This window comes from Taudactylus pleione, unplaced genomic scaffold, assembly GCF_031769625.1.
Source record: "Taudactylus pleione unplaced genomic scaffold, aTauple2 ptg000019l, whole genome shotgun sequence".
In the NCBI taxonomy this organism is placed as follows: Eukaryota; Metazoa; Chordata; class Amphibia; order Anura; family Myobatrachidae; genus Taudactylus; species Taudactylus pleione.
In genome coordinates, this window is record NW_028284421.1 from 18,934,354 (window position 1) to 18,960,711 (window position 26,358).

Below are 26,358 nucleotides of genomic sequence, written 5' to 3' on the forward strand. Positions count from 1 at the left end.
CACACTGGTGCACAGAAGGATGGTTTCCGCTTTCACATGATGAACCCCTTGGTACAGTAGTTATTGTGATCACCCGACAATAACTAACACAGCATACAAAATAAAAAAAATCCACACATGAGGGGGATCTAAATGCCAGATCTCCTTCATATTGAGTCAAATAAATAAAGGATTCCCCTCTGTGAATACGATAGGTTTCCTGGTTTCAAAAATGGTAGGCCTTGTTGGGCTGCAATATTATATTCACAGACAAAAAGACTAGTCGGCTCTGATCACTGACTATAGGATCTATTAATTAATTAAGATCGGTTCAGCAGCTGTTCAAGATTGGAACTCTGCATTTCCCCACAAACTGATAGGCAAGAATAATACCATTAAAAGAACTGCGCTTATACCGATCAAAATATAAAGTGCAAATACAATTCAAAAGATAATAATACAATTTATTAAAATATATTTGTCAATAGAAATGACACTGGTGCATGGGTCCCAACATAATTATTAAAATAAAGTGACAATGAGACATATATATGAATATTAAGTAGCAGTACAAAATTATTAACGGCATAGCCCTTTCTCAAATCCAATCTAATGGAGGGAATGTAGTACCAGTGTCCCGTAAATGTCCAGGTAAAAAATTATAATCCTCTATAGTCATGCAACAAAGTTCCAGGTGATGGAAAAAATCAGGTAACTGGAGATCCACTTTGTACGTAATGCTGGCCATACACTCTGCAATTATCGGGACCATCCGCCCGATATCGACGGATTGCCGCGATAATTGCATCGTGTATGCGGGCGACCGAGGGTTAAATATTGCTTGGTCGGGCATGCTGGATTGTCCAGCATGCCCGTCCGATGCGATATTTACCCGGGAAACTGTCGGCCGCATCGGGCAGTGTATGCCCAGCGCGGCCGACAGACAGACATTTCCTGTGTTCCTTCCTACGGAAGGAACAGGGAAATGTCTCCTCCCCCGGGGGCGGAGCGCGGATGTCGGGCTATACACTGTGAGATTTCTCTCACAGTGTATGCCGGCGACATCTGCGGCTGGCAGGCAGCCAGATAAAATGTTTGTCGGTCTGACAGACATTTTATCTGGCAGTGTATGCCCAGCATAAGGAATTGATCAGTCTGTCTGTTAGAAGGCAACTATATCTCTGATAGATTGCAACAAAGTAATCGCATATATAGTGTACACTACTGGTAGTCTGATATTTCCAGGCTGCTTACCCTAGCAGCGTGTGTAGGGGAATCTCCGATCCGTCCGTTCCCTGCCGTGACTGCCATCAAGGTCAGTGCTTAATGCCGGCGCCCCTGTTCACTCACCTGGGTGAAACCACCGTGTAAATTTTATTTGACATGCTAAAATGAGTAAAATGACTTTCTGTAAATTCAAAGTGTTCTGTATAATTTGTAAGAGTATTGGATAAAATTCAGCTATGTAAAACACAACCTTTGCTATAAAATAATGACATGGTGACTTTACTTACTATTTAACAAAATTTTCTCTGGTGGGTTCCAAGCACATCAATTGACAATGACAGACTGTAAATTGGGGATTATTACCAGTGTCTCTCCCTAGAGGAAATTTGTATATGATACAGTACTTAAAGAGCACCTGGGATTGATAAATGATGGAGGGAAGAACTTTGTACACTGGATCGATTATCATTATCGTTTGAGAGTGGAGGAAACAGTACATTATAAAACGGAGATAAGCAGGGGCCTTCCTATAATGGGTGCATGGTCCCTGGATCCAGGGGGGCCCACACACCCAATTAAATAAACTTACCTCTCCGTAGGCCCGGCACTGGCTGCAACGCTGTAGAAATCACTGGAAAAATGGCCACACAGCCATTTCACCGGTGATTCGCGCATGCGCAGTAGAGATGTCCCGAGAACGCGGTGCGGGCGATATGTTCCCAGAGACCTGCGTATGCGCAGGAGACTCTGGCACAATGCCAGAGTCTACTGCACCGCCGGAGAGGAGGGGGCACAATCAGAGCCTGCACCCCTCCTCTCTTAAAGCGCCTCTGTATATACGGGTGGAACATTGGAGGTTACATTAGTGTGGGTAGTATAGGTGGAAGCAAGATAAGCTCTAATAAAGAGTTCACTGAGATTCACTGACATCACTATGGCACTTTCTAACTGTCTGAAAGTGAATTGGTAGGCTGCAGTCTCCAAATATTGCTTAAGCTCAGACAATGCTTGGTTTGATCTAACTGAATAGAAATTCCCCAGCTGGAACTAAGCTTATGTGTCATCCATTTATAAACAAGTAGGGTTATATGCATATGCTGGGGCTTATTGCTTCAGAAATGGGTATCACCATTAAGCACATTAGCTTAGGATACAAGGGTTAAAGGACAGGGCTGTATAACCGCTCAGCCATTCAATGTGATTTTATTGCTGTTAAATCGTGGCAATCCAATATACTTTGTTGCCACATCCTTAAATTACTTGTATCTGCAAAGCTGTTTGGTATTTTTTTGTCCTTATCCTGAGATATAAATGTCAAGATCACTTCATAACATGTTTCCTGCATACACGATAAGAATCATTATAATCACTGAACATGTCAACGTCTTCATTGTTATCTTAATCACCATACACAAAAGTTACTGATATATTCTGAGATATATATAGTACAAGCTGTTCTTTCACACAGCAATTTAACATATAATAGGGCTGAATATGTATTACAAATACAGTCTTTAATAATTATGGAGATCACCCTAATATACAGTAAAGAAGATGGTGTAATATTTGCCCTTGTATCATAATATTTAATTGTACAGGAATTTTTCTCTTTTTACAGCACTAAAATGACAATCATCTAAATATCAGTATATCACCTGTTTCAGCAATCCACATATCACAATGATCTTATCACTGTCATACATTTAACTGTATCCATTAATCAGATTGTTACAAGGCACAGTATGATATTGAAATGGATAAAAAGATATATATTGATATATAGATATATAAATATGTAGACAAGTTGTAGATCTGGATATACACTCACTCCAGGAAGCATATCTCAGGTTAGTGGTAAATACGTTATCTATGTTTATATTAATTTCATCTGTACATTAGCATCTACATAGTGTTTTTCCCACAATCTTTCTACTTGTTGTTTGTTTATAAATCAGTGTATATATATTATTCTGCACTATGGGGTCAATCCAAATAGGTGGGAATTGTGAGTTGCGAATTTGTTTCATGAACCTCGCAGATTTCATATCGAAGCGCGCTCCCGAGAATTCTCCAATCCAATTAAAAATGCCTGTTCGCGGTACTCGCAGCAGAGGTTTGCGAATTAACTGCCAAATGCGATGTGAGAGAAGTGCATGAAAAAGTGGGGAGATCATCCTGGACCCCCAAAATTAATGATTTTGTTAGCAGGACCATATAGAAGACTGTTTGTGGGCATTAGGAAAGTACTGGAGGTTTTTAAATGGTGTCAAATGGCTGATTTGTGTTTTTTTTTTTAAATGCAAAAAAATTATAAAAAGATAACTTTTTTAATTTAATCTCAAATTAATTAAACAAAAAATGCAGGAAAAAAGGAAATTTTGGGGTAATTTGAGGGCACTTTGAAAAATTGTAAAAAAAATAATAAAAAAAAATATTTTCAATTAAACAAATACTGTAATTAAATATGAGGTGCCTAAACTAACGAAAAAGTTGATTTTGGTTAATTTTAGGGCATTTTTTTAACTCCAAAAAAATGACATGTAATTATTGGACTAATTAAGTTAATTGGACATTTCCAATTGCCTAATTAATTAGGGGGAGTGTCCAAGGGGTTCAGCACAGTGTCCTGACATATTAACCTTAAAATAAAGATTTTCCTTTCCATCTCCCTGCAAATGGAAAAATGTGAATTCAGTCTGACTGATTCAGGGCAAGTTGCTAATTGGATTGCAAAATTAATTCGCTATGCGAATTAGAAGCTAAAACAGCAACTCGCACCTTGCAATTCACACCTAATTGGATTGACCCCTATATTTGATTCTAAATATGGTATGACTTCTGCCTGACAATAAGAGCCCTTTTGTGTAACAATCTATAGCCGGTATTTATCATGTCACCATATTTGCATTAATTTGGCTGCTGGCAACATCAGTGGCCTGTAGTAACCTTATATTGTCTTACAGGATGCACTTAAATAAGGTTCTGTCCATTTTCTGTACTCTCATCATCTGTACCTGGGCTTCCCATTTCTTTGATCAAGAATGGAATATATGGAAGTCAAAATATGGTAAAAAGAATTATTAGAAAAATACAACTACATATGTTGATAATAAACAATATTACATGAAAAAAGTACCAAACAAATTCCTTCAAAACACAGCATAATAGTGTGATGGTCATATTGTCTAGATGACTTTCTCTTGCAGTAACCATAGAGAGACAGCTATAAAAATAATACAACTACTGTACTGTAGCTAAGGCATCTCTACATTGCTAGTGCACAATATGTACTACTCTCACCAGTAAGACAACAAGTAGTATATGATGGCACTGGTATTAGCTCCATCTTAAATGTATGATAAATGATCTACAACTCACTTTGCATTAAATCACCACTATGCCTTACAGTAAACGAGTATATATTTATTATTGACTAAATGCTACTGATCACAGATCACCTGATAACCAACAATAAGTGGGGACACATATCATCCCTCCCCAGGGTCGGACTGACCCACAGGGGTACAGGGGAAATCACTGGTGGGCCCCACTGCATGTGGGCCCCAATCACTCCTCTAATGTCAGGTTCTAGACCTTGTACTCATACATTGTTATACAAATTCAGCGGTTGGGTTAACAACAGGCACTGTAGTATTCATGTTGTGTGCAAGTTATGTCCTCCTCTAAAGGTTGTCCAAGCCTCTGTAGTGGTTGGCCACATCCCTTAAGCATTGGCAATCCCCCAGTGGGTCCTTCATGACCCAGTCTGACACTGTCCCTCCCAACTGTCCTGGCTTATGTAGCACAGTCTTTATTTGGGGTCTCTGTCCCTCTTTCGCAATCAAAATGAGCACATCTGTAGTAAGTGGCCTCATGTAAACAGACTCATGAACTTAAAGGGAAAATACACTTTAAACATGCCTTTCTGTAGGTCCATTGACATATGACCATATTCACTCCTCTAGGACCCTCACTCTTCCGTTAAATGCAATGCATCAAATATTTAATGCTTTGGGGAGGGTAGGAGCTGTAGTGGTAAGTAGTGCAGAAGATGACTTACTCTGTAATGTAGTAGTGATAATTGCTATGATTAAAAGTGTCAATCTAGTAATATTAATTAAGGGGAATAAAGCTCCCACTGTAGCAAATTATAAACGTGTGTTGGTGTATTTGTGCTATCCTTCTATACAGGCTATGAGGAGACTTAAGGACTCCAGTATTATGTATGAGATTACTGTGAGGGGCCAGGCTGTGATGTCAGCAGTCTGTGACAGCCAACATCACATGTAGTTTCTGCGCCCCAGAATGCCTTGCAATCGCCATTCTGGAGGCACAGTTCCCAGCACTGCAAAAAGTACTTAGAGGGGAACTGAAGTTCCCTTCACTTAGCGCTGGATCACCAGTCGAAGGCACTCAGAGCTGGTTGATGTGTGATCATCAGCCCCTCTGAGTTTTGCTTCCTGCTCAGCTGAGACTGACTGATTGGTCCCCTCTTAGCTGCCTGTCATACGCTCTGCTGCAGATATATGGGATGGAATGGGGAGCATGAGGGTTTGGAGGGGGTGGAAGGCTAATAGGGGGTAATCAATGAAGGGGAGGTGGTGTCACTTTGGAGAGCTATGGTCACTGTGGTGGGTGGGGTTGGGAAGAAGTTATACTACTGGGGAATACAGGAATAAGCCACAGGGGTAAGGAGATAATATCTGAAGGTATCAACATTACAGGGGGATGGGAGTCAACTGTTAAATTCTATAAAGAATAATAAAAATTGATTGGGTAATAAAAAGCCAGAAAAGGCTTTCTGGACATGCCCACAGGGTGGCGCCAGACATCTACTGGGGAGGGGGGAGGGGGGGCTGTGACATGCTCCTGCTTCGGGTGCCGTGGCTTCACGCTACGCCTCTGTCTGTGACTATTACAATGGTACATGACTGTAGGACTATTTTATAGAAAGCTGACTTCTAAGAGCTAAGATAACTTACAATAGGGAGTGCTTTATTCTTAATAATACACAGCTGTCCTAACGGACAATGGAGATAGCATCAGAACTCATTGCATTTACAGTAAGCAGGACATCTATTTTCATAGCTATTATTTACAGGCATTTATAGAAATGTCAACATCACTTGTGTAGTATTAAGGGAAGTATTGTGTAGTATTAGGGAAAAAAAGACAAATAATGACAGTCGTGCTGAGTAAGTAGACTTACTATCACCATCACGTATACTAGGAAAAGTCCATCAGTAAAAATAATATATATTATACACGCAACTCTTAGTACTTATATAAGACAAAACAAAGGATAAATTAAAAATGTTAGGACAGCATTAGCAAGTATATATAATCATATACACACATCTGACTGACAATTCCTAACTCCTTTAATTGACAAGCCCGTAAAGATTATTTCAAAATATTATATGACAGGAAAAGCTTATGGTGCTATGGATGAAGAGTTATTACGAAGAAAAACTTGGGAAGACACTTGGCATAAGGTACAGAAACATAATGAGTTGGCTGACCAAGGTCTCTCCACCTATAGAATGGCCATGAATCATTTTGCAGATATGGTAAGAATATTATTATTAATTTTTATTTATATGGACTGCACAGGGTAAACAGAAAATTGTCACATGGAATCAGTGTATAAATATAGTATAAAAATGGCACACCTTAGCATATGTACATAGCATAAGTAGACCCATGGTAATGGGATTGAAATAGCTGCTGGTTCAAATCCCAACAGCGAATGCCCGACAGGATGAAGATCCCGACTGGGGCAGGTAAGTACCCTATCCCTCCCCTCCCCCCCCCCCTAACCCTCCCTTAGTGGTGCCTACCCATAAAAATACGGGGGTGGTGCCTATCCCTAAGTTCCTATCGGGGGTGCCTAAACCTAACCCCCCCTTCCCCCGCACACTAAACCTAACCCTCCTGGGGGGTGCCTAACCCTAACCTCCCCCCAGTGTTGCCAAACCCTAACCCCCCCTTCACCTAGCCTAAGCCTAAACCTCCCCAGGGGGTGTCTAACCCTAAGTCCCCCCAGGGGTTGTCTAAATCTAACCCCCCCCCCCACGGCTAAGGACTAAGGATGGCCAGACTTACCTCGATCAGTCCGGCATCCTTCGGCATTCCGGCATCGGGATTAAGATAGTTGTCAGTATTTCGACGCCTATCTTAAGTCCCTTGTTGGGCATCTGGTGTCAGGATATAGACTGGTGGCATTTAGTCCGTCGGTCTATTAACTACATCCGAGCCCATGTCATAAGTAATCCCATCTACTGAAAAATACTCCCTGATTATCACCATTTCTAAGAGATATATCAGACATGTAGGATTTTGCAGAAGTAGAATAACATCAAGGCTTCTGAAAGTAGATCTAAGGAGATAAATGCTATATACTGCAAAAGAGAATAGTTTGGATAAATATTTGACCCAAACTTTTTTTTTGACAGGTAAAATGAGCACTTCTGCTGGATTCCAAGGAAATCCAGTGGAGGCTTTACAGCATGTTGCAATGGCAGTTACTGTAGTTACATTATAATGCAAGAAGCATAGATCATTGTAGGGTGTACTTACTTTGCCATGGTGAGTTTGAGGTACAGTGCTATAAGCTACATCCGTATAGTGTATAATTGGCATTAGCATTCTTTCTGTAATATCCATACTGTTCATAGGAAGGTAACAAATGTTTCTATAATGCAAGCCCAGCTTAGAATACATGTTGGGTGTCAGCACTATCAGCAAATTAAACAATATGTAGAATACCTGGTATTTATATTTGCCTACTGGTTTGAGGTTAGGATTCGAGTTGGCCTTATATGTAGTTATGTTAATTTACACTTTACAACCTTAGTCCTTGTCCTAGATAGCATGGATACAGTTGTTTCAAAGTTCAGAAACACTTTAAATTGCGTTGTCTTTTGTTGCACCTAAGATAAAAACAGGTGCCATTATAAAGGTCAGACCTGCGTGATCTGTGTGCACACAAGAGAGTATCATCTGCACAGATGTGAATGGCAGAAGGTTTACAAATTCTCACTGAGGGTCCCATTTATTAACGAAGCTAAACACCAGCAGCAGTTTTTGTTTAGTATCGCAGTGATACAAATGAAATGCCACATTAACAATACTTACCCCTACAGTGAGGTACAGCAAAGTCCTCCTCATCGGTGAGATCCTCCACTCAGCTGCTGACAGCATAACGCCACCAGCGACGGGCTCCTGTGTAATGTGCATGTGCGATGGTCCGTCTGCGCATGAGCACGACACGTTCACCCGGCGGGGACCCGGCAGTGCCTGGAACGCTTTGCTGAAGCTGTAAATGCAAACCAATCATTTCAGCGCCAGGGTCTGCCACACGACTGTGGCTGAAATGATTGGTTCGTTTGGGCCCCAACAAAACAAGCTGGCAATTAAGCTGTCCCTGCACAAACAGGCTCTACGGAGGCAAGATGTCGTCCTCATCCTCCTCATTTACCGATTCCTCACCGTCTTCAGTGTTGTGTACATCCTCATCCTCACAGAGTATTAATTCGTCCACGCTGGAATCCACCACCACAGGTCCCTCTGTACTTTCTGGAGGATGGTCTCCCTGGAATAATTGATTATTAATTTTGATGAACATCATCTTCTCCACATTTTGTGGAAGCAAACTCCTACGCCTTTCATGACTAGTGGCAGCAGCTTCAGCACTAGGAGGAAGTGATTCTTGACCTTTCCCTATTTTATTTTTATCGGACAATTTTTGTCCTCCATTTATGTGATATTGATGCACGTGAGGCTAAGGTGCACACAAACACAGAAAAATATTTTTTTGGGGAGGGCACTTTGGGGGTCACACCACCCTTCAACAAACGAGCCAGCTGGCCCTTTACTTATGACACAGGTGCACGCTTGGTGCTACTTTGTTGATGCACGTGCGGCTACAGCGCACACAAGTCACAAACACAGAAAAAGATTTTTTTTTTCAGGCACTTTGGGGTTACACCACCCTTCAACAGACGAGCCAGCCGGCTCTTCACTTATGACACAGGCGCACGCTTGGTGCTACTTTGTTGATGCACGTGCAGCTACAGGGCACACAAGTCACAAACACAGAAAAGATTTTTTTTTTTTGGAGTGCACTTTGGGGGTTACACCACCCTTCAACAGATGAGCAAGCCAGCCCTTTACTTATGACACAGGCGCACGCTTGGCGCTACTTTGTTGATGCACGTGCAGCTACAGGGCACACAAGTCACAAACAGAAAAGATTTGTTTTTTTTTATTTTGGAGCGCACTTTGGGGGTCACACCACCCTTCAACAGACGAGCAAGCCGGCCCTTTACTTATAACACAGGCGCATGCTTGGCGCTACTTTGTTGATGTATGTGCGGCTACATCGCACACAAGTCACAAACACAGAAAAATATTTTTTTTATTTTTTTGGAGCACGCTTTGGGGGTTACACCACCCTTCAACAGATGAGCCAGACGTCCCTTTACTTATGACACAGACGCACGCTTGGCGCTACTTTGTTGATGCACGTGCAGCTACTGCGCACACAATTCACAAACACAGAAAATAATTTTTTAATTTTTTTTGGAGAGCACTTTGGGGGTTACACCACCCTTCAACAGATGAGTGAGCCGGCCCTTTACTTATAACACAGGTGCACGCTTGGCGCTACTTTGTTGATGTATGTGCGGCTACATCGCACACAAGTCACAAACACAGAGAAATATTTTTTTATTTTTTTTTGGAGCACGCTTTGGGGGTTACACCACCCTTCAATAGACGAGCCAGACGTCCCTTTACTTATGACACAGGCACATGCTTGGCGCTATTTTGTTGATGCACATGCAGCTACAGCGCACACAAACAGAAAAATATTTTGTTTTGCACTTGGGGGGAGCACCCATGATGGACCCATGATGGACAGAGCACCCCCTGGACAACACTACAGAATCCCTTTAGGACTACAGCCTTTATGGGACACTGCACAATACAGCCCAGCCAGCCCCTATGGACTTTGGAGTGGACACAGCCCCTATGGACAACAGACTGCACAACACAGCCCAGCCAGCCCCTATGGACTTTGAAGTGGACACAGCCCCTATGGGTGACAACAGCTGCACAACTCCCACCATCCTGTTTCACTGTCCACAGCCGGAGTGAAAAATGGCGCCGACGCGGGGACCTTTTATTGGATCCAAAACCTGCGACAATCCGACAACGGGATGATGACGTTTTGCCTCGATTTCAGATCCGAGTCAGGCGGGAAAACTCGAACCTGACTCCGATCCGGCTCGGATCGGGGGGGCTCGGGGGGGTTCGGATTTCAGAAATCCGAACCTGCTCATCCCTAGTTCTAACCTGTGTCATAGTTCTTATTTATTGTGTATCAGCGTAGATTCATTTATGTGTGCAGTTTCACAATTTGACTCCACTATATAGCGTTCATTGTGCCTGATTCAGCAAGTAAACCACGGACACAGAAGCACACACCCGGGTGCTGCGAGAATATGCTAATGAATGCATGCGCGTGGTAATCGCAGCAGAATACCTGCGTCCTCTATACTTGGCAAGACAACGGAAACATCGGAAACATCGAGATCCATTGGACCCATACACACAATAGTTACTGACCTGACCCTCCCGCAGACATAGCGATACTTCCTGTATAAAACTAGACCTCAGGCTGTGTCCGCCGTCGCAAGGGCTTAATTATGCACGCCCCTGAAACACCGTCCAAACGCACAGGCACTCGTGCGTTTTTACTACCACTGCCCCATCACCACCCATAACGGACCTTCCTGTCAATCACTTGTCCGTGGGGCTGCAGACTCCCTGGGTACGCATACTCCATCGCTCTGGCTGGTTTGCGCACATGCACTGCAATGCATATGCATGTGCAGACCAAAACCATCGACCGTTTGCGTGCGTCTGCATCCGTGCGTTCCTTGCTGAATCAGGCCCATAGTGAGTCATTACTAGGAGACGCAAAATAAAATATGTGGGTTTATAGTTCTGCTGTGTTTTGGGCATTCACAAACAATATAAATGAAATAACAATTGTAATGCCAGCAAGAAACTAAAATGTCTCATATTAACAAAAGGACGTAATAATAATATAGGTAACAGCCATTTGCTGCAGTTTGCTGTTTATATGGCACTTTACTTATTCATATCATTCTAATTATACTTTAGACAGGCAAAGAACTGAAGCAAAGGGGCTGTCTTCTTTCATCAGGATTCCCATCCAATGTTCCCACATACAGTTACGGACCACATACTAATCTTCCTGAGCATGTCGACTGGAGAGATTCCGAATGTGTGACACATGTTAAAAATCAAGGATTTTACTGTGGGTCCTGTTGGGCATTTGCAACAGTAAGAAATTTCCTACAGCTTTACCTAAAACCTGAATGTTTGTAATTGTATTTGCTAAAATAACCTAGTAGCTGACCTAATATTAATTATGTATCTAGCCAGGATAGGTAAATTTAGTATACTTTTAAAGATGCTGGCAACATTCAGATTTCTGTAATAAGTGATATTGGTCAAAGCCATATTTGTCAAAACCCTATAATATAGTTTGTGGTCAAGTCTTAGAGCTAAGCTCAATGCTTTTACCATAAATAAGGTATAATTTGGCAAACGGCGCTAATGCAAGATACATTTGGCATCGTAACATACCAGCAAGTGCCTAAACTTAGAAGAGTATGATATGATTAAAGCATATGTTAATACTAAAAGCTTAAAATCAGGGCCGTAGGGAGGGATGTGCAATCGGTGCCATCACCCAGGGCACAAGGCCCTGGGGGCTGCATTGTGACTGCCCTACGGCTCCTGCATCTGGCTGGCAGGGTTCCTGGATGGCAACTTGCGGTGAGCTGGATACCGAACTATCGGGGGGCAGATGGCCCCCTATAATGAATAGGTCCCTGTGTGCCTTGAATGCACAGTGTTGGCTACTTGTAATAGTGGGAGGTTCTGTTTGCATCCATTTATTACAATCATTATATGCATCTGAGTGAGTCAACAGTAACTTAACTCTTAATGGACAATACACTGTACACATATTATATAGATAAAGCCTAATATTTGACTATTACTTCTTCTTTTGTTAAATGTTTTGCTCTGTCTTTAAGGTGGGTGTGATTGAATCCCGATTATGCATAAAGAACAATGAACTTATGGACCTGAGTGAACAGCAGTTAGTAGACTGTGACACTGTAGACCATGGATGTTGTGGAGGGTTTCCAATTTTGGCACTTATATATGTAGCAGAACAGGGCATCATGAAGACTGAAGATTATAAATACACTGAGAAGGTATTTTTGCTCTTTCTTTTTTATATTTTGTAGGTGTATGTATAAGTTTAGATAGGAAGGAACAATGGATCTGGGTATAGCAAGATGTTGTGTGTCTGCCAGTAATGAAAAAAGAGAAGAACATTTTAGCTTTTTCTTGAAGTATCTAATTCTTCAAGTGATCAAAGAATATGAAACCTGATAAATGTATACATGTGAAATCTACATAAGAGAAGCCAATAAAATAACATAACCAATTAACTGGTATGGTTGCATGGGATGCAACCGCAGCCAGCTGTGCTTCAGCTAACCACACGCCCTCTGCGTACTTTGCCTTTTAAAGAGGAGAGCCGTTTTGCACATTTGACTCCCTGGATCCCCAGGCAATGATGCAGTGGTCAGTGACCACCCAAATCATGTGCTGGGGACAGAACTTAGGACCTGATTCAGCAAGGATCACTATTGCGATCACAGCTGCAATTACACACGCAATTCAACTGCCATAGTATGCTAATTTATTGCTAACAATATGCTGCAGCACTACATAAGGACGCCCACTTTACCTTACACGCATCAGAAATGTTTAGCAAGACTGCAAAAATCGAGTACCATCGCAGCCTCACACACACTTGCACAAGCTCTAACCTTACTCATAAATTGCTAATTCCAGCGCATGCTATGAGGCCTCAGGCTGTGTAGGGCATCGCAGTGGATAGTTTATGTGCGCCCATGCAACGGCGTTCAAACGCACTGGCACGCCTGCATTTCTCAGACCACCCCCCGTCACCACCCATTAATGGCACTTCCTGTCCATCACTCTGCAAAGGGTGTCAATCCCAATCGCAGAGGTTGGTTCGCGCACACGCACTGCGATGCATGCACATGCACAGTACACAATAATTGGCCGATTGCGTGCGTATTAGCAACTGAGATCCAAGCTGAATCAGGCCCTTAGATCCCCTCCAAGCACTATTTGGCAGTAGGGGGTTCTGATCATCAGTCTTCCCTAAGATATGCTGCATAAAGAGTTGGGGGAGGAGTAATGCCCCATGGGGTTGGAGGGTAATACCCCGGAGAGGTCCACTTGCACTGGGGTGGCATGTGGGTGATGCCCCAATTTGGGTAGGGAAGGTAAAAGAGATAAGAAAAATACACTGGCCACAGGGAAAGAGGGTTAGAAAAACGGACGTCCCAGGTTGTGTCTCCCATATCCAAAATGCTTGGGACCAGGGGTATTTTGGATATTGGAATATTTCGTATTTTGGAATATTTGCATATCATAATGAAATATATTGGGAATGGGACCCAAATCTAAACACAGAATGTGTTATATACACCTTATACACAGAGCCTGCAGGTAATTTTATACACTATTTTCAACAATTTTGTGGCTCAAACAAAATTTGGGTACATACATGAAATTTGTTTATGTTTCATAAAAACCTTATATACACAGCCTGAAGGTGATTTTATACAATATTTTTTATAATTTTGTGCTTTAAACAAAGTTTGTGTACATTAAACCATCAAAAACAAAGGTTTTACTATCTCAGTCATGGTAAAAAAAAATTCTGTATTTCAAAATATTCCGTGTTTCAGAATATTTGGATATGGGAGACTCAACCTGTAATATACTGGGGATGAGGGGTTTAAATGACAGGGTCTCTTTTTACCACTAAGGGGGTAAGGGGTAAAGTTAATTTGGGATCTGTTGCCACTGGGGGGTCTATTATCAATGGTGGGTGGTAGGTCATTTTTCAATGGGAACCTATAGACATGAGAGGGTGCAAGACACCTCTTGTCATATTATTTTTTTAAATAAAATATTTGAATTCATATTTAAAAATAACATTTCTGATGGAGCAGGAAGCTCCCCACTGACATCACGGATGATGTCAGTGCGGCCGCCCACAAAACGGTAGGTGTTCGTTAAGGAATGCCTCCGTTTTGGAAACCATCCCCCCTGGCCCGCCTACCAAATGGGGCAAGCTGTCGATCAACATCGACAGCCGCCCCTTTGGTAGCAAGCCCTGGAGCGATAGAGTTTCTCTGTCGCTCCGGGGCTTGTGCATGCACAGTGCGGCCGCTGCGTGTGCCCAGGACTAACCATCGAGTCGGTTACTAGCGCATCGGCGCTTGCGACCGACTCTGAATAAAGTCCCTTGTCTCCAATCCATCTGATATTTATAGGATCACACATGGTCAGTGACGAGAACCACTCTTGGTTACAACTAAAGTGCCTTTTTGCTCCCAAGTCTATGTACCAACAGACTCTCCAGTGGCTGTCTGTTACACTTAAGGCTGACACATTTTTCTTATCATGCTTCTTTTGCTGCATGGCATTTACATCTTTACATTTACATCTTTGTGACATACGTAATACCTGTACTTAGGCTTCTTAGACTTGGAACATTTTGTTTGTAATGCATTATTTTCAGCACTTACTTCGACTGGTATGCATTCCTGGAACTAAAACAGTTTTGTCCTCGCAATTTCTGTAGTTAGCTTAGTCATGTTAGATTCTAAAGCTACTACTAGGAAATCTAATTCAGATGTTAGGTTTTGTAGCATCACCATTGTGACCTCCTCTTTGTCAACTTGGACTCCTACAGATGTTAGCTGCTGAAATAAGGACATCAACCTATCAATATAGTCATTCATGTCTTTGCATTCATGCAACTTGGTATACAGTGTATGACCTAAATGTATCCTCCTCATGAGACCTCTGTTTTCATATCATGTCTGCAGGGCTATGCACATATCATATGCTGATACTTTCCCATGAACTATGGAGTGTTGCTTAATGCTTAAACCTATGGTAGCCATACTCTATCTACTTAATCTGGGTTAGGATTGTCACCTGGGTTAGTTGTAGTCTTCCATAGCTTCTCCCGCTTGAGCTGCATCTCCATAATGAACTTTCATGTGTTTCATGAATTTCATGCTGGCTGCTGCACAGTACATGTAGCATGCTGCTCTAATTGCAGGACTCACTGTATTCTTCACACGCAGGGTAGTTTGGCACTTATGGTACTTGGGCCCATAACCTGTTGATATGTTCTATTGTTGTAGAATAATAGGTACCAACTGAATGTGAAATGGAGTTGAGGCCACACAGCTTATCATAAAGCAGGTTGGAGGTTTATTCAGGATAACAGTGGTTGTCATCATTAACAGAGTGTAGTACAGAGTATGCGGTTATGTTACCAGAGACAGCGGTAATGTTGATAGCAATATCTGCAAAACGACTTCCCTGGAGGAACATGTGCTGCACATCTGGTAGAAACACATCTTAAATGGTGCAGAGGCATGGGGTCACGCATGCACAGTAAAGGTTGCAGCACACATCTTGGCAAAGGCATCTGCCTCACGTCACAGTAAAGGAGCAGGAGATGGCACTGGAGCACATTCCTCTATAACAAAAACCATTCCTTCAGTTAGTGCTTAAATTCTAATATACGGGTTCATTTACAGTACAGGGTTTATTATTTCTTTACACAACACAAGTTATCCAAGTGAACAATGAAGAGATGACATCAGACTAAACAGATTATATGCATTGACATGAGCGCTCACTATTATACATATATTATATTCTAGAGTTTACACAGATATTAACTTATATTAACACCCTATGGACCTTATTCAGAGTCGGTCGCGAGCACTGAGCGCTCGCAACAGACTCGATGTTGGTCCACAGGGCATGCGCACGACGGAGACTGCTCCGTCGTGCGCATGCGAGAGCATCCGCTAACGACGGATCACCCGTCCTTAGCGGGCTCGAAGCAGACGGAGCGAGCTGTCGATGTTGATTGACAGCTCGCTCCGTTTGCTGGGCGGACAGGGGGCATGCCCGGCCAAACGGAGGCATTCCTTTCGGAACGCTTGCCGTTTTGTGGGCGTCCCCACTGACATCATCAGTGATGTCAGTGGGGAGCTTCCTGCTCAAACAGAGCAGGAAGCTCCCTGGGACTTAAGGTTGACGAGACCCTACCCTAGGGTCTCGTCGTAAGCCCCAATTGTCGCGATGGTCTTGACCATCGCGACCATCTCCCTTAGCGGTCATTAGAGTTGTGGGTGTTAACCCACAGCCTAACGACCGACATGGAGGCGGCCTTTCAGGATGCAAGCGGCCGCCCTGTTTCTGAGCGACCGCTTGCATCCTACAACCGCCTCTGAATGAGGCCCAATATGCTTTTCTACCCAATGCAAATCCTCTGCCCCCAGGCCAACATTGATGTGTGAAAGGATCATAAAGCCCATCAAATAATTATAGATTACAGTGTAATCTGTCTGGACCAATAAGCAACATTCAGCATTTATCCTCATGTACTAAACAATTCTTATCCTATAAGTTTATAAATGTGAGAAATGGGTGGTTACTTAAATGTTCACCTGTGAGATTAAAATATATTTACTCATATAGAAACATAGAATTTGACGGCAGATAAGAAGCACTTGGCCCATATAGTCTGCCATTTTTTACGTTTTGGTAACCTTAACCCTATGTGATCCTCATTTCTTTGTAAGGATAATCTTATGCCTATCCCAAGCACATTTAAATTGCTCTAGTGTCTTAGCCTCTACCACGTGGGAGGTTATTCCACTTAACTACTACCCTTTCCGTGAAGTAATTGTTCCTCAAATTTCCTTTGAACCTCCCTCCAGTTTCAGTGCATATCCTCGTGTTTTAGTACTTCTCTTCTTCTGAAGAATGTCTCCTTCCTGCACCTGTTAACACCCATGATATATTTGAAAGTTTATATCATGTCCACCCTTTCCCTTCTCTGCTCCATTGAGATCTTTTAATCTTTCCTGGTAAGTTTTGGGATGTAGGCCTTGCACCATTTTAGTTGCCCTTCTTTGTACAGTCTCTAATGTATTTATATCCTTCTGGAGATGTGGCCTCCAGAACTGAACACAGAGGGCCTGATTCAGAGCCAAATGCTCTGACCAGAGAGCTCGCTCTGAATCAGGGCCCTCCTCCATGAAAATGGAGCGTCCTCCTGGACGCTCGCATAGCTGTGGGTGACCACCATGATGATCGGGCTTGCGGAGACCCTGCGGTAGGGTCTCACTGCCGCAAGCCCTGGAGTGATTTTGGCTCTATCAGAGCCAAAATCACTCCCACTGACATCACTAGTGATGTCAGTGAGGCCGGCTTCAGACGGTAGGCGTTCCCATGGGAACGCCTCCGTCTGGCAGCCACGCCCCCGGCACGCCCACCAAAGGGGGCGTGCTGTCAATCAACATCGACAGCACGCCCCCTTTGTTGCGAGACCCGGAGTGACGGAGAGCCCGTCGCTATCCAGGTCTCGCGCATGTGCACGACGGAGCTCCCTCCGTCGTGCGCATGTGCAGTGGGGCAACATCGACCCGCTTGCGAGCGTCCTGTGCTCGCGAGCGGGTCTGAATGACCCCCAGTATTCTAGATGAGGCCGTACCAATGACTTATATAGGGGCATTATTACTTCTTCCTTCCTGCTACTGATTCCTCTCTCTATGCACCCAAGCATCTGACTTGCCTTTCTCATTGCTTACCTGCCCTTAAGTCAAATGAAATAGTGACTTCTGTAGATCCCTTTCCTCCTCTATAGTTTCCATTAGAGTATCCTGGATACTATATTTTAACCATTGGGTTCTTGTAGTTTTTAACATTAAACTGTAGTTGCCATGTTCTTGACCATTCCTCTAGTCCAGTGATTCCCAACCTCGGTCCTCAAGGCACACTAACAGTCCTGGTTTTAGTGATATCCATGATTGTGCACAGATGGTTTAATCAAAATAACTGGGGCACTAATTAAGTCACTTGTGCTCAAGTACGGTTATCCCTAAAACCTGGACTGTTCATGTGCCTTGAGGACCGTGGTTGGGAACCCCTGCTCTAGTCTACCTAGATCCTCCATCATTTGTTTTACCTCTCCCGTTGCATATTTTTGTGTAATCTGCAAAAAGGCATACTTTCCCTTTAATACTATTTGCAATGTCACCAACAAACATATTAAAAAGCACTCGTCCAAGTACAGATCCTTGAGGTACACCAATTCTAACATTTCCCTCCTGGAACTGCACTCCATTTACAACATCTCTTTGTTTCTTGTTCTGCAACCAGGTTCTTATCTATTTAACTGAGTTATAATCCAATCCCAATTTTTCGATCTTATTTATCAGTCTGCGATACGGGACCATGTCAAAAGCCTTACTAAAGGCTAGGTAAGCTACAGCTACGCACCCCCATGTCCGCCCCCCCTTGATCTATTACTTTAGTCACACAGACAAAAAAGTCAATAAGATTTGTTTGGCATGACCTAGTAAACCCGTGCTGTTTGGCATCCAGTAAATTGTTGGATTTGAGATGTTCCCAACGCTTTCTTTTAATAGTGATTCCCTTACTTTCCATACTACTGATGTAAGACTCACTGGTCGGTAGTTACTTGCCTTTTCCTTGCTTCCACTTTTGTGCAGTGGGACTACATTCGCTTTTTTCCAGTCCTCTGGAATTACTCCTGTAGCTAGTGACTGGTTTAATAATTTGGTGTTACCAGAACCTCTTTAAGCTCTTTTAGTATCCTTGGATGTATCCCATCTGGCCCCTTTGAATTATCCACTTTCAGTTTTGTAAATTCTGTTAGGACTTTTATTCTGAGTCTGCTTATATTTCCTAAATGCCCTCTTTTTTGCTCTCTCACTAGTTGATACTTCTTTTGTGTACCATACTGGCTTAATTTTCCATGTACCTTTCCTAACCCTTTTGATACAAAGATCTGTTGCTTTCAGTATTTCACTTTTTAATTTTTCCCACCTCTCCTGCACCTTCCAAGTTCCTCCAATCTGCCAAGGAATTGCTTACACATCTCCCCATCTCTGCAAAGTCAGTCTTCCTAAAATCTAACACCTTTGCTTTTGTGTGGCATGAATCGGTCTCTGGGCCTGATTCAGACCCGGACGCAAGTGGCCGTTCGCTTGTCCGCCGTACGAGCGGAAATATTTAAATTCAAGCGCTCGCTCGTAAGTTCGCTCATTGCTAATTTACCGCCCTATAGTCTCCCAACCCCTCCTCTAGCTAGCGAACGTTCAAAATAGCGACCGTCCGTCTCCTCTTTGGTTGCAGGGAACGCTCGCACAGTTCAATTCCGGAAGTGGCCCTGTCAGTTTTCGATTGCCTGCTCTTTCATTCTTCAAACATACTTTCATCGTTTCATGGCAATCAATATATTAATTACCTTAATTGCTATTCACATGTTTTCAATCCTTTTTTTTTTTTCATTGTCAATAAACTTTATTCTTGTCAGTGTGTGTCATTTGTACCGCAGAATACGTATGGTTTCACCAATGGTCTTTTTTTTCAAAATTAAATGTTTTTAGGAATGATACTATTGTTTTCCATTGTTTTTTATAGGCATATTTTAGTACTTTAATTTGTTTATTTAAATTAGCTTACGCATGTCACTGCATGAAGCCTATCATAACTCACATTATATTTGTGAGGCTGTAGGTCACATGACTCATACAATAACCAATACAATGCGTTCTGTTAATTTTCCAAGTACATTAGCCAATCAAATTTTTTCTTGGGCCTTTATTAAAACTGTTTTCTGTTAAAAAAATCATTGCCATCATGAGAGCCTCCGCGTTTTGTAGGCGTGAGCACCTGGTCCTCACAGAGGTCATGGACCACAGGATCACGCATCATCCTCCCCCATCACAAACCTCCGCAAGCGTATGGCATACGCGGAGGTGCGCCGCCGCCTGCGCTCCTTCGGCTATCGCCAAAATATCGGCCAACTGGAGCGTAGGTGGTCGGATTTGCGCTGCCGAACCCCACACCTGCTTGCATGTTTGCGGCTCCAGATTGAGGAAAGTAAGTGTTTCTGTGTTTGTTTTTTTTTATTTTTTGCGGCCCTACCTGCGTGTGCATGTTTCCAGTATAGCCCTGTTTGTGTATTTCGGACATACCTGCGTGTGCATGTTTCCAGTATAGCTCTGTTTGTGTTTTTTGGCCCTACCTGCATGTGCATGTTTCCAGTATAGCCCTGTTTGTGTTTTTTGGCCCTACCTGCATGCGCATGTTTTCCGTATTGCCCTGTTTGTTTATTTAGGACATACCTGCGTGTGCATGTTTTCTGTATTGCCCTGTTTGATTATTTAGGACATACCTGCGTGTGCATGTTTCCAGTATAGCCCTGTTTGTTTATTTAGGACATACCTGCGTGTGCATGTTTTCCGTTTTTTTTTTGTTTATAACATTTTTGGTGGTTTAATTTTTTATCAAATTCAAAAATAAAAAAATATGCTTAAAATTTTTAATCCATCATTTAGGGGCTGAACGCAGACTACTACGTCTAAGACGAGCCTGACGTCGGCCTCGTCCCCTAACCCCCGCTCCCACCCCAACCTCCTCTCCCCAACCTTCCCAAAATTCCCCCTCCACCCCAGACCGGCCAGTCCGTGAGGACCCTCCCTCTCCTAATATTGCCATCCCTCAAAATTCACCCACCCCTCCACCCCCCCCTCTCTTTTCATCACCCTCCCCTCCACCCACCCCTCTCTTTTCCTCCCCCTCCACACAAAGTGAAATAACCCCTCCTCCATCGGACCAGCACTGGCCCACCTCAGAGGAGGACGATGTCGGGGCTCCAGGACCAGGCATCAATATGACCGGTATGTTTCCCTTTTAAACTATGGTTGCTTTTGTATTTTTTAGGTTTTGGGTGTGCATTTCCAATTTGTTAATTATTTCTAATGTTTTGGATATATGTATCTTGGCAAAACAATGTCTAGGATGTTTTCCCCTTACACATATCACACATGTCCAATCACTCATACTCGTGTCTTTCTAGTTTACGGTACCAACAAATGTAGTGTTTTTGCGTACTTCGCCCTTTTTTTGGTTGTCTTTTTATGTGTTATTTGTTTAGTTTGTATTTATACAATCTTTGCGTTTGCCATTATTTTGTATTTTTTTTTTATTTTATCTCTTTTCTTAAAGTATAGACTGATTTTTAAGTTGTTTGGTAACATATAATTTAAGGTGTCATTTTAGTAATCCACACATTTTTTTTACCCACAGAGGACCAGAGGCGGCTGCAAGCAATGCAGGCGGGCTTGCACACATTGAGGGGCCATGTCATAGGGATGCTTGTGGTCCTTGATCACATGTTGGCGGTCCTGCGCCACTAATTTTTATTTGATTTACCCCTAAAAATTGTGTTACAAATAAAATATATTTTGATTTATTAAAGTCTCATTCCTTGTCTGTAAATATTAGATTGTTTAACCTTCCATAAGTCGACTATTGGAGCATGTTTTTTAAAGTAAGGAAAATTAGATTGTAGAAAGCTCAAGTAAGTATGTAAGCTGGCACATTAAACACCTAACAATACCAATAGGTTTGTAGAATTACCAGCATTTTTTTTTTATTTGTTTGGGTGGGTAATGTAAATATTAATTCAAACCTGCTTAGGCCTAGATTAGAAAACATACTGATTCATCATAATACCTTTGGTGTTTGTTTTCAGCCACAAAGCATGTTAAAATACTTTACAATTTAACACATTACAGGATTAGCCATTAAGAAAGTTTGCCTTTTTTGGACCAGGTTACACTTGCTTGTAATTTACCAAGGAAAAGTCTTTTTAACGTAAAGCAAAAATTTAATACACACAAATAATAAACAGAAAGTGAATTGTGACAATCAATTCACACAGTGAAAACACACTCCAAAAAACAACCAACACCCAAAAAAAACAAAAAACAAACAATCAAGAACTGTTTGAAGAAGTAGCAGGCCAACATGAATCCACAAATGAGGCAAAGAAATAATTGTTCCCGAAGTTATATCCAATGTGGCCACATGAAGACAATTTTTTGGATCAGGTAGTAGGCATCGTTTTTTCGGGTAATTTTAGGGAATAAAAGACAAAAAAAACAAAAAAATATTAAAATTGGCCATTAAAATCTTACATGTCTACATTGTGTCAATTAACTAAATGTTTTACAATAATGACCTAAAAAATCTGGCCACCACATCATCGCGTATGGCCCTCCCCCACATAATGACCTCCGACCAAACTCGGGGGGGCCATCCTCAGGCAAGGCATCCTCTGGCTGCATTTGGACACCACTCCTTATGGTGATGTTGTGAAAGATCCCACACAGGACCACAATTTTCGAAACCATATACGGTAAATACATGAGGTCGCCACCAGAGCGGTGGAGGCATCTGAATCGGCCTTTTAAAAGGCCGATACATCACTCCACCACCTGCCTGGTGGCTGTAAGTGTGGAATTACACTGACTTTGTGGCCCTGGTGTGGGAGCCAAATAAGGAGTGAGCAGCCAGGGCGTGCAAGGGTAACCACTGTCTCCTGTGAAAAAACAAAAACAAACATCTGGACTATTGTGTTACAAGCTTTGCAGTGGTTGCAATGGAAGGTGTCAACTTACCCAGAAGCCACGCATCACCAGCTTGTAGGTTGAAATTGAGGTTTTTTTCGGGTTCTGGATCCATGGCCAAGATAATACGACCAACATCAACCTGAAATGGTAAGCCAGGTAGTTATTGTTTTAGACAAATGTGTAAAGAAAAATATACTTATCTTTATTAAGAAATCCAAAGATGCTTACAGGCCGGGGTCTTGTCATGAGTAGAACAACCTACATTTCAAAAGTAGAAAATATATTTATTTATTATTGGGAAAACTTGGATTGTAAACACATTTTTTAGGGTTAAAAAAAAGAGAAGGGAGCACACATTAGTTCGGAAAATCGCACTCTACATTTAGTGGTAAAACATGATTTTACACTGAGATAATAAAAACACATTAGTGCGCTAAATATTACGCATTTTTTACAGTTAAAACAAGACACATGAGTTCGCTAAATATTACGCTACTTTTACAGTTCAATAAGGAGACATTAGTGCACTAAATAGTACGAATTTTTTACAGTTAAAACAAGACACATGAGTTCGCTAAATTTTACGCTACTTTTACAGTTCAATAAGGAGACATTAGTGCGCTAAATAGTACGCATTTTTTACAGTTAAAACAAGACACATGAGTTTGCTAAATATTATGCTACTTTTACAGTTCAATAAGGAGACATTAGTGCATTAAATAGTATGTTAATTTTAAATTAAAAACAACTCAAACATTATTTCGCAAAAGAGTACGCTATATTTAGTGGTAAGACATGAGTGGTCCTAGAAAAAAAAAGATTACTTAGCGAAACATATGCGAAGACCAACACATCGAAATTGTAACTTCATGAAACTAAAAACACTTACCAAAAACAGACAAATAACCCAAAGTCCAAAAACGTCAATGGGGCAAGGCCAAAATAACTGTAAAAATAAAAAAATAATACATAAGTACTAACATTTTTTAACTATTTACTATTATTGTTTACGGTGGTTTTTAAAAAGACTTACTCAAAAACTCCAAAAAAAAAAGCTAAACAATAAAAAAAAGCGAACGGAAAAAAAATAAGTAAGAAAACAAAAAAAAACGATCACACTAGAAAACTCCAAACTCCAAAAACCGCCAACAAACAACTCCTACGTCAAACCTCCAACATTCATCACCTGCCACCTCGACTCGAGTCACACCAAGCCATAAATAGTCTTTATTTTCCCGCTCAAATTACGGACGGACAATAGGAGCGCACAATCAATGATGCGGCCGAATAATGCTGATGCATGTATAAAAACATCACTGAAAACCCCAATCGGTCTGCTGTAGTGAGACCTGAAAGTCAAAAATGGCTACAGAGCAGCAAAGCACTGGCCAAGAGGCGCCAGGTAAGTATTTGTCTTTTTGGGGCTAAAGGATTATGTGGAATCAACATTTTAGGTACATTTTACATTATAAATTTTATTTCCAATTTACAAAAAGGTGTTGAGGTTGTAATGGAAGAGGCTGCTGGTCCTAGTAGGCTCACTAAACAAACTAAAAAAAAAAAGGCAGCCACAATTCACAAGAAAGGAGATGGAGGTTTTGGTCCAAATGTGTGTTGACAACCTGCCCCAGGCAGCAAGGAATATGGGTGCAAGCCAGAAATGGAAAATGTGGGATGACATAGCCAGTGCTGTCAATAGGGTGGGTGAGTTTGAACGTTCAACCCGGGAGGTCAAACGCCGGTATGTACAAACTACATTTTATTAAAAAGTGTTTACAGGTCCAAATACTGCAGGAATAATGCCAACTTTTTAACCCACAGATGGAGCGACTTCAAATATTGGCTGAAGCAAAAACTGGCTGATAGGGCTAGGCATGCAGGGGGGACACCCCTGTGTCACTGGAGCTGAACGATTTGGAGGAGCAGGCCCAGGGGTGTGTGCAGGATGAGGAGGTGTTTGGCGTGTCGAACATGGATACCGACATGCCAGACTTTGCGGCTCCTCATGTTGCCTCAGGTAAATGTAGTAATGTTAATAACTCAGAAATGTGTTTGGGACAATATCTAGATTATAATGTTACTCTTTTCTCTTTTTTTTCACAGATGAGTCTGCTCCAGAGGGGAGCTTTGGCCGCAGAACTTCTGCTGGCTCTGCAGGGGAGAAACCAGTAGATTCGGCTATGGACCCTGTGGCAGACAGTCCAGGGCAATCCCCCTCGCAGGCAGTGGCCCTCCTCACTGAGCTCATTCTTAAAACGGATCAGCACACTGAGATTCTGGTGAGGCTGGACTCCACTCTGATACGGGTGGCAGAGGCCCTGGAGCAAAGTGCTGCGGCCAACGTGACCATTGCTCAGGCCCTAGCGGAAAATACTGGGGCCAACGTCTGTATTGCAAATGCCCTGGAGCAGCTCGTTCGCCAGCAGATGTTGAAGCCGGCCTCCCTTCCTGCCGGAACATCAGGATCCTCCACCTCTGGCACAACAACAGCCATCCCTCCAAATGTGCTTAGCCCTATGCCTAGTCCAGAGGCCCCAACATCTGCCTCTGGCCAGGCCAGCCAAAGGACCTCCCGGACCTGTTCAGGCTCCCTCCCTACCCCGGCCAAACGGGCCAAAAGGCAATGACAGCACTGGCTAATTTTCCCACATTCCTTATCTGTGTTTGCCCCATATTCCTTAATGCCCAAAACCTCCCTCTCCTTTCTTGTGAATTGTTTTAAATTTTGTTTGTTTGATAGTGGTTTAAAAAAGCCACTTTTTTTGTTTCCGCATTTCTAAAAACATTCCTTTTTTTATTTTGTTATCCATATTTTAATTTGGAAAAAACACCCCAAAAAAATTGTGTTAAAAAATTAAAAAATTTTGAAAATCTGAACAATTGTATTGTTAATTTATTCAAAAACTGGTTAAAAGGTAATCCCACACACAAAATTACAAACAATACAACGGAAATGTAAACATTATTTTTTTTTAAAAAAAACAAGGGTTAAAAACCATTTAAGAGTTTAAATGAACACTTAGCAAAAAACAAAAGGACAATTGTTTTCTTGGCCCCTAAAAAAAGCAGAAAAATAACAAACATGACTACAATATTGTTGGCCGAAAAAAAGTAATAAACTAATTTTGGAAAAACACGCAAATTTAAAATAAATTTTTAAGCTAATTGATTGTCTAACCCAGAAATTAGCAGCTGAGTAGTTCACCTGAGTACGGTTTTTTGCTACTAAAAAAAGGCTATTTGCTTAACACCTTACAAGCATTTTTTTGCAATTCAAAACTGATTGTTTTTGAGCCCTCAATTGATAAATCGGGAAACCATCGATGAGCCACGGGAGGAACGAAGAGACCATCGTCATTGTGGTAGAGAATACCAGACCACAAGCTGAGTGAGCAGTTTGAATGGAAAGTTGATCAGACAGTGACGTAACACTTTTTCTTTTCACATTGGCCGTTCG

The 26,358-nt window shown here is 42.0% G+C and overlaps 1 protein-coding gene across 1 annotated transcript in view; it reads left to right on the forward strand.

Annotated features, from left to right (window-relative positions):
* The first annotated feature begins 4,170 nt into the window (after nt 1-4,170).
* The window catches only part of LOC148540378 (cathepsin K-like), a 37,820-nt gene continuing 15,632 nt past the window's right edge, over nt 4,171-26,358 (forward strand). The window contains exons 1-4 of the mRNA XM_088443566.1: nt 4,171-4,273; nt 6,634-6,776; nt 11,398-11,580; nt 12,342-12,524. Coding sequence (XP_088299692.1) covers nt 4,171-4,273; nt 6,634-6,776; nt 11,398-11,580; nt 12,342-12,524 — 612 coding nt within the window. The remainder of the gene's footprint in view (nt 4,274-6,633; nt 6,777-11,397; nt 11,581-12,341; nt 12,525-26,358) is intronic.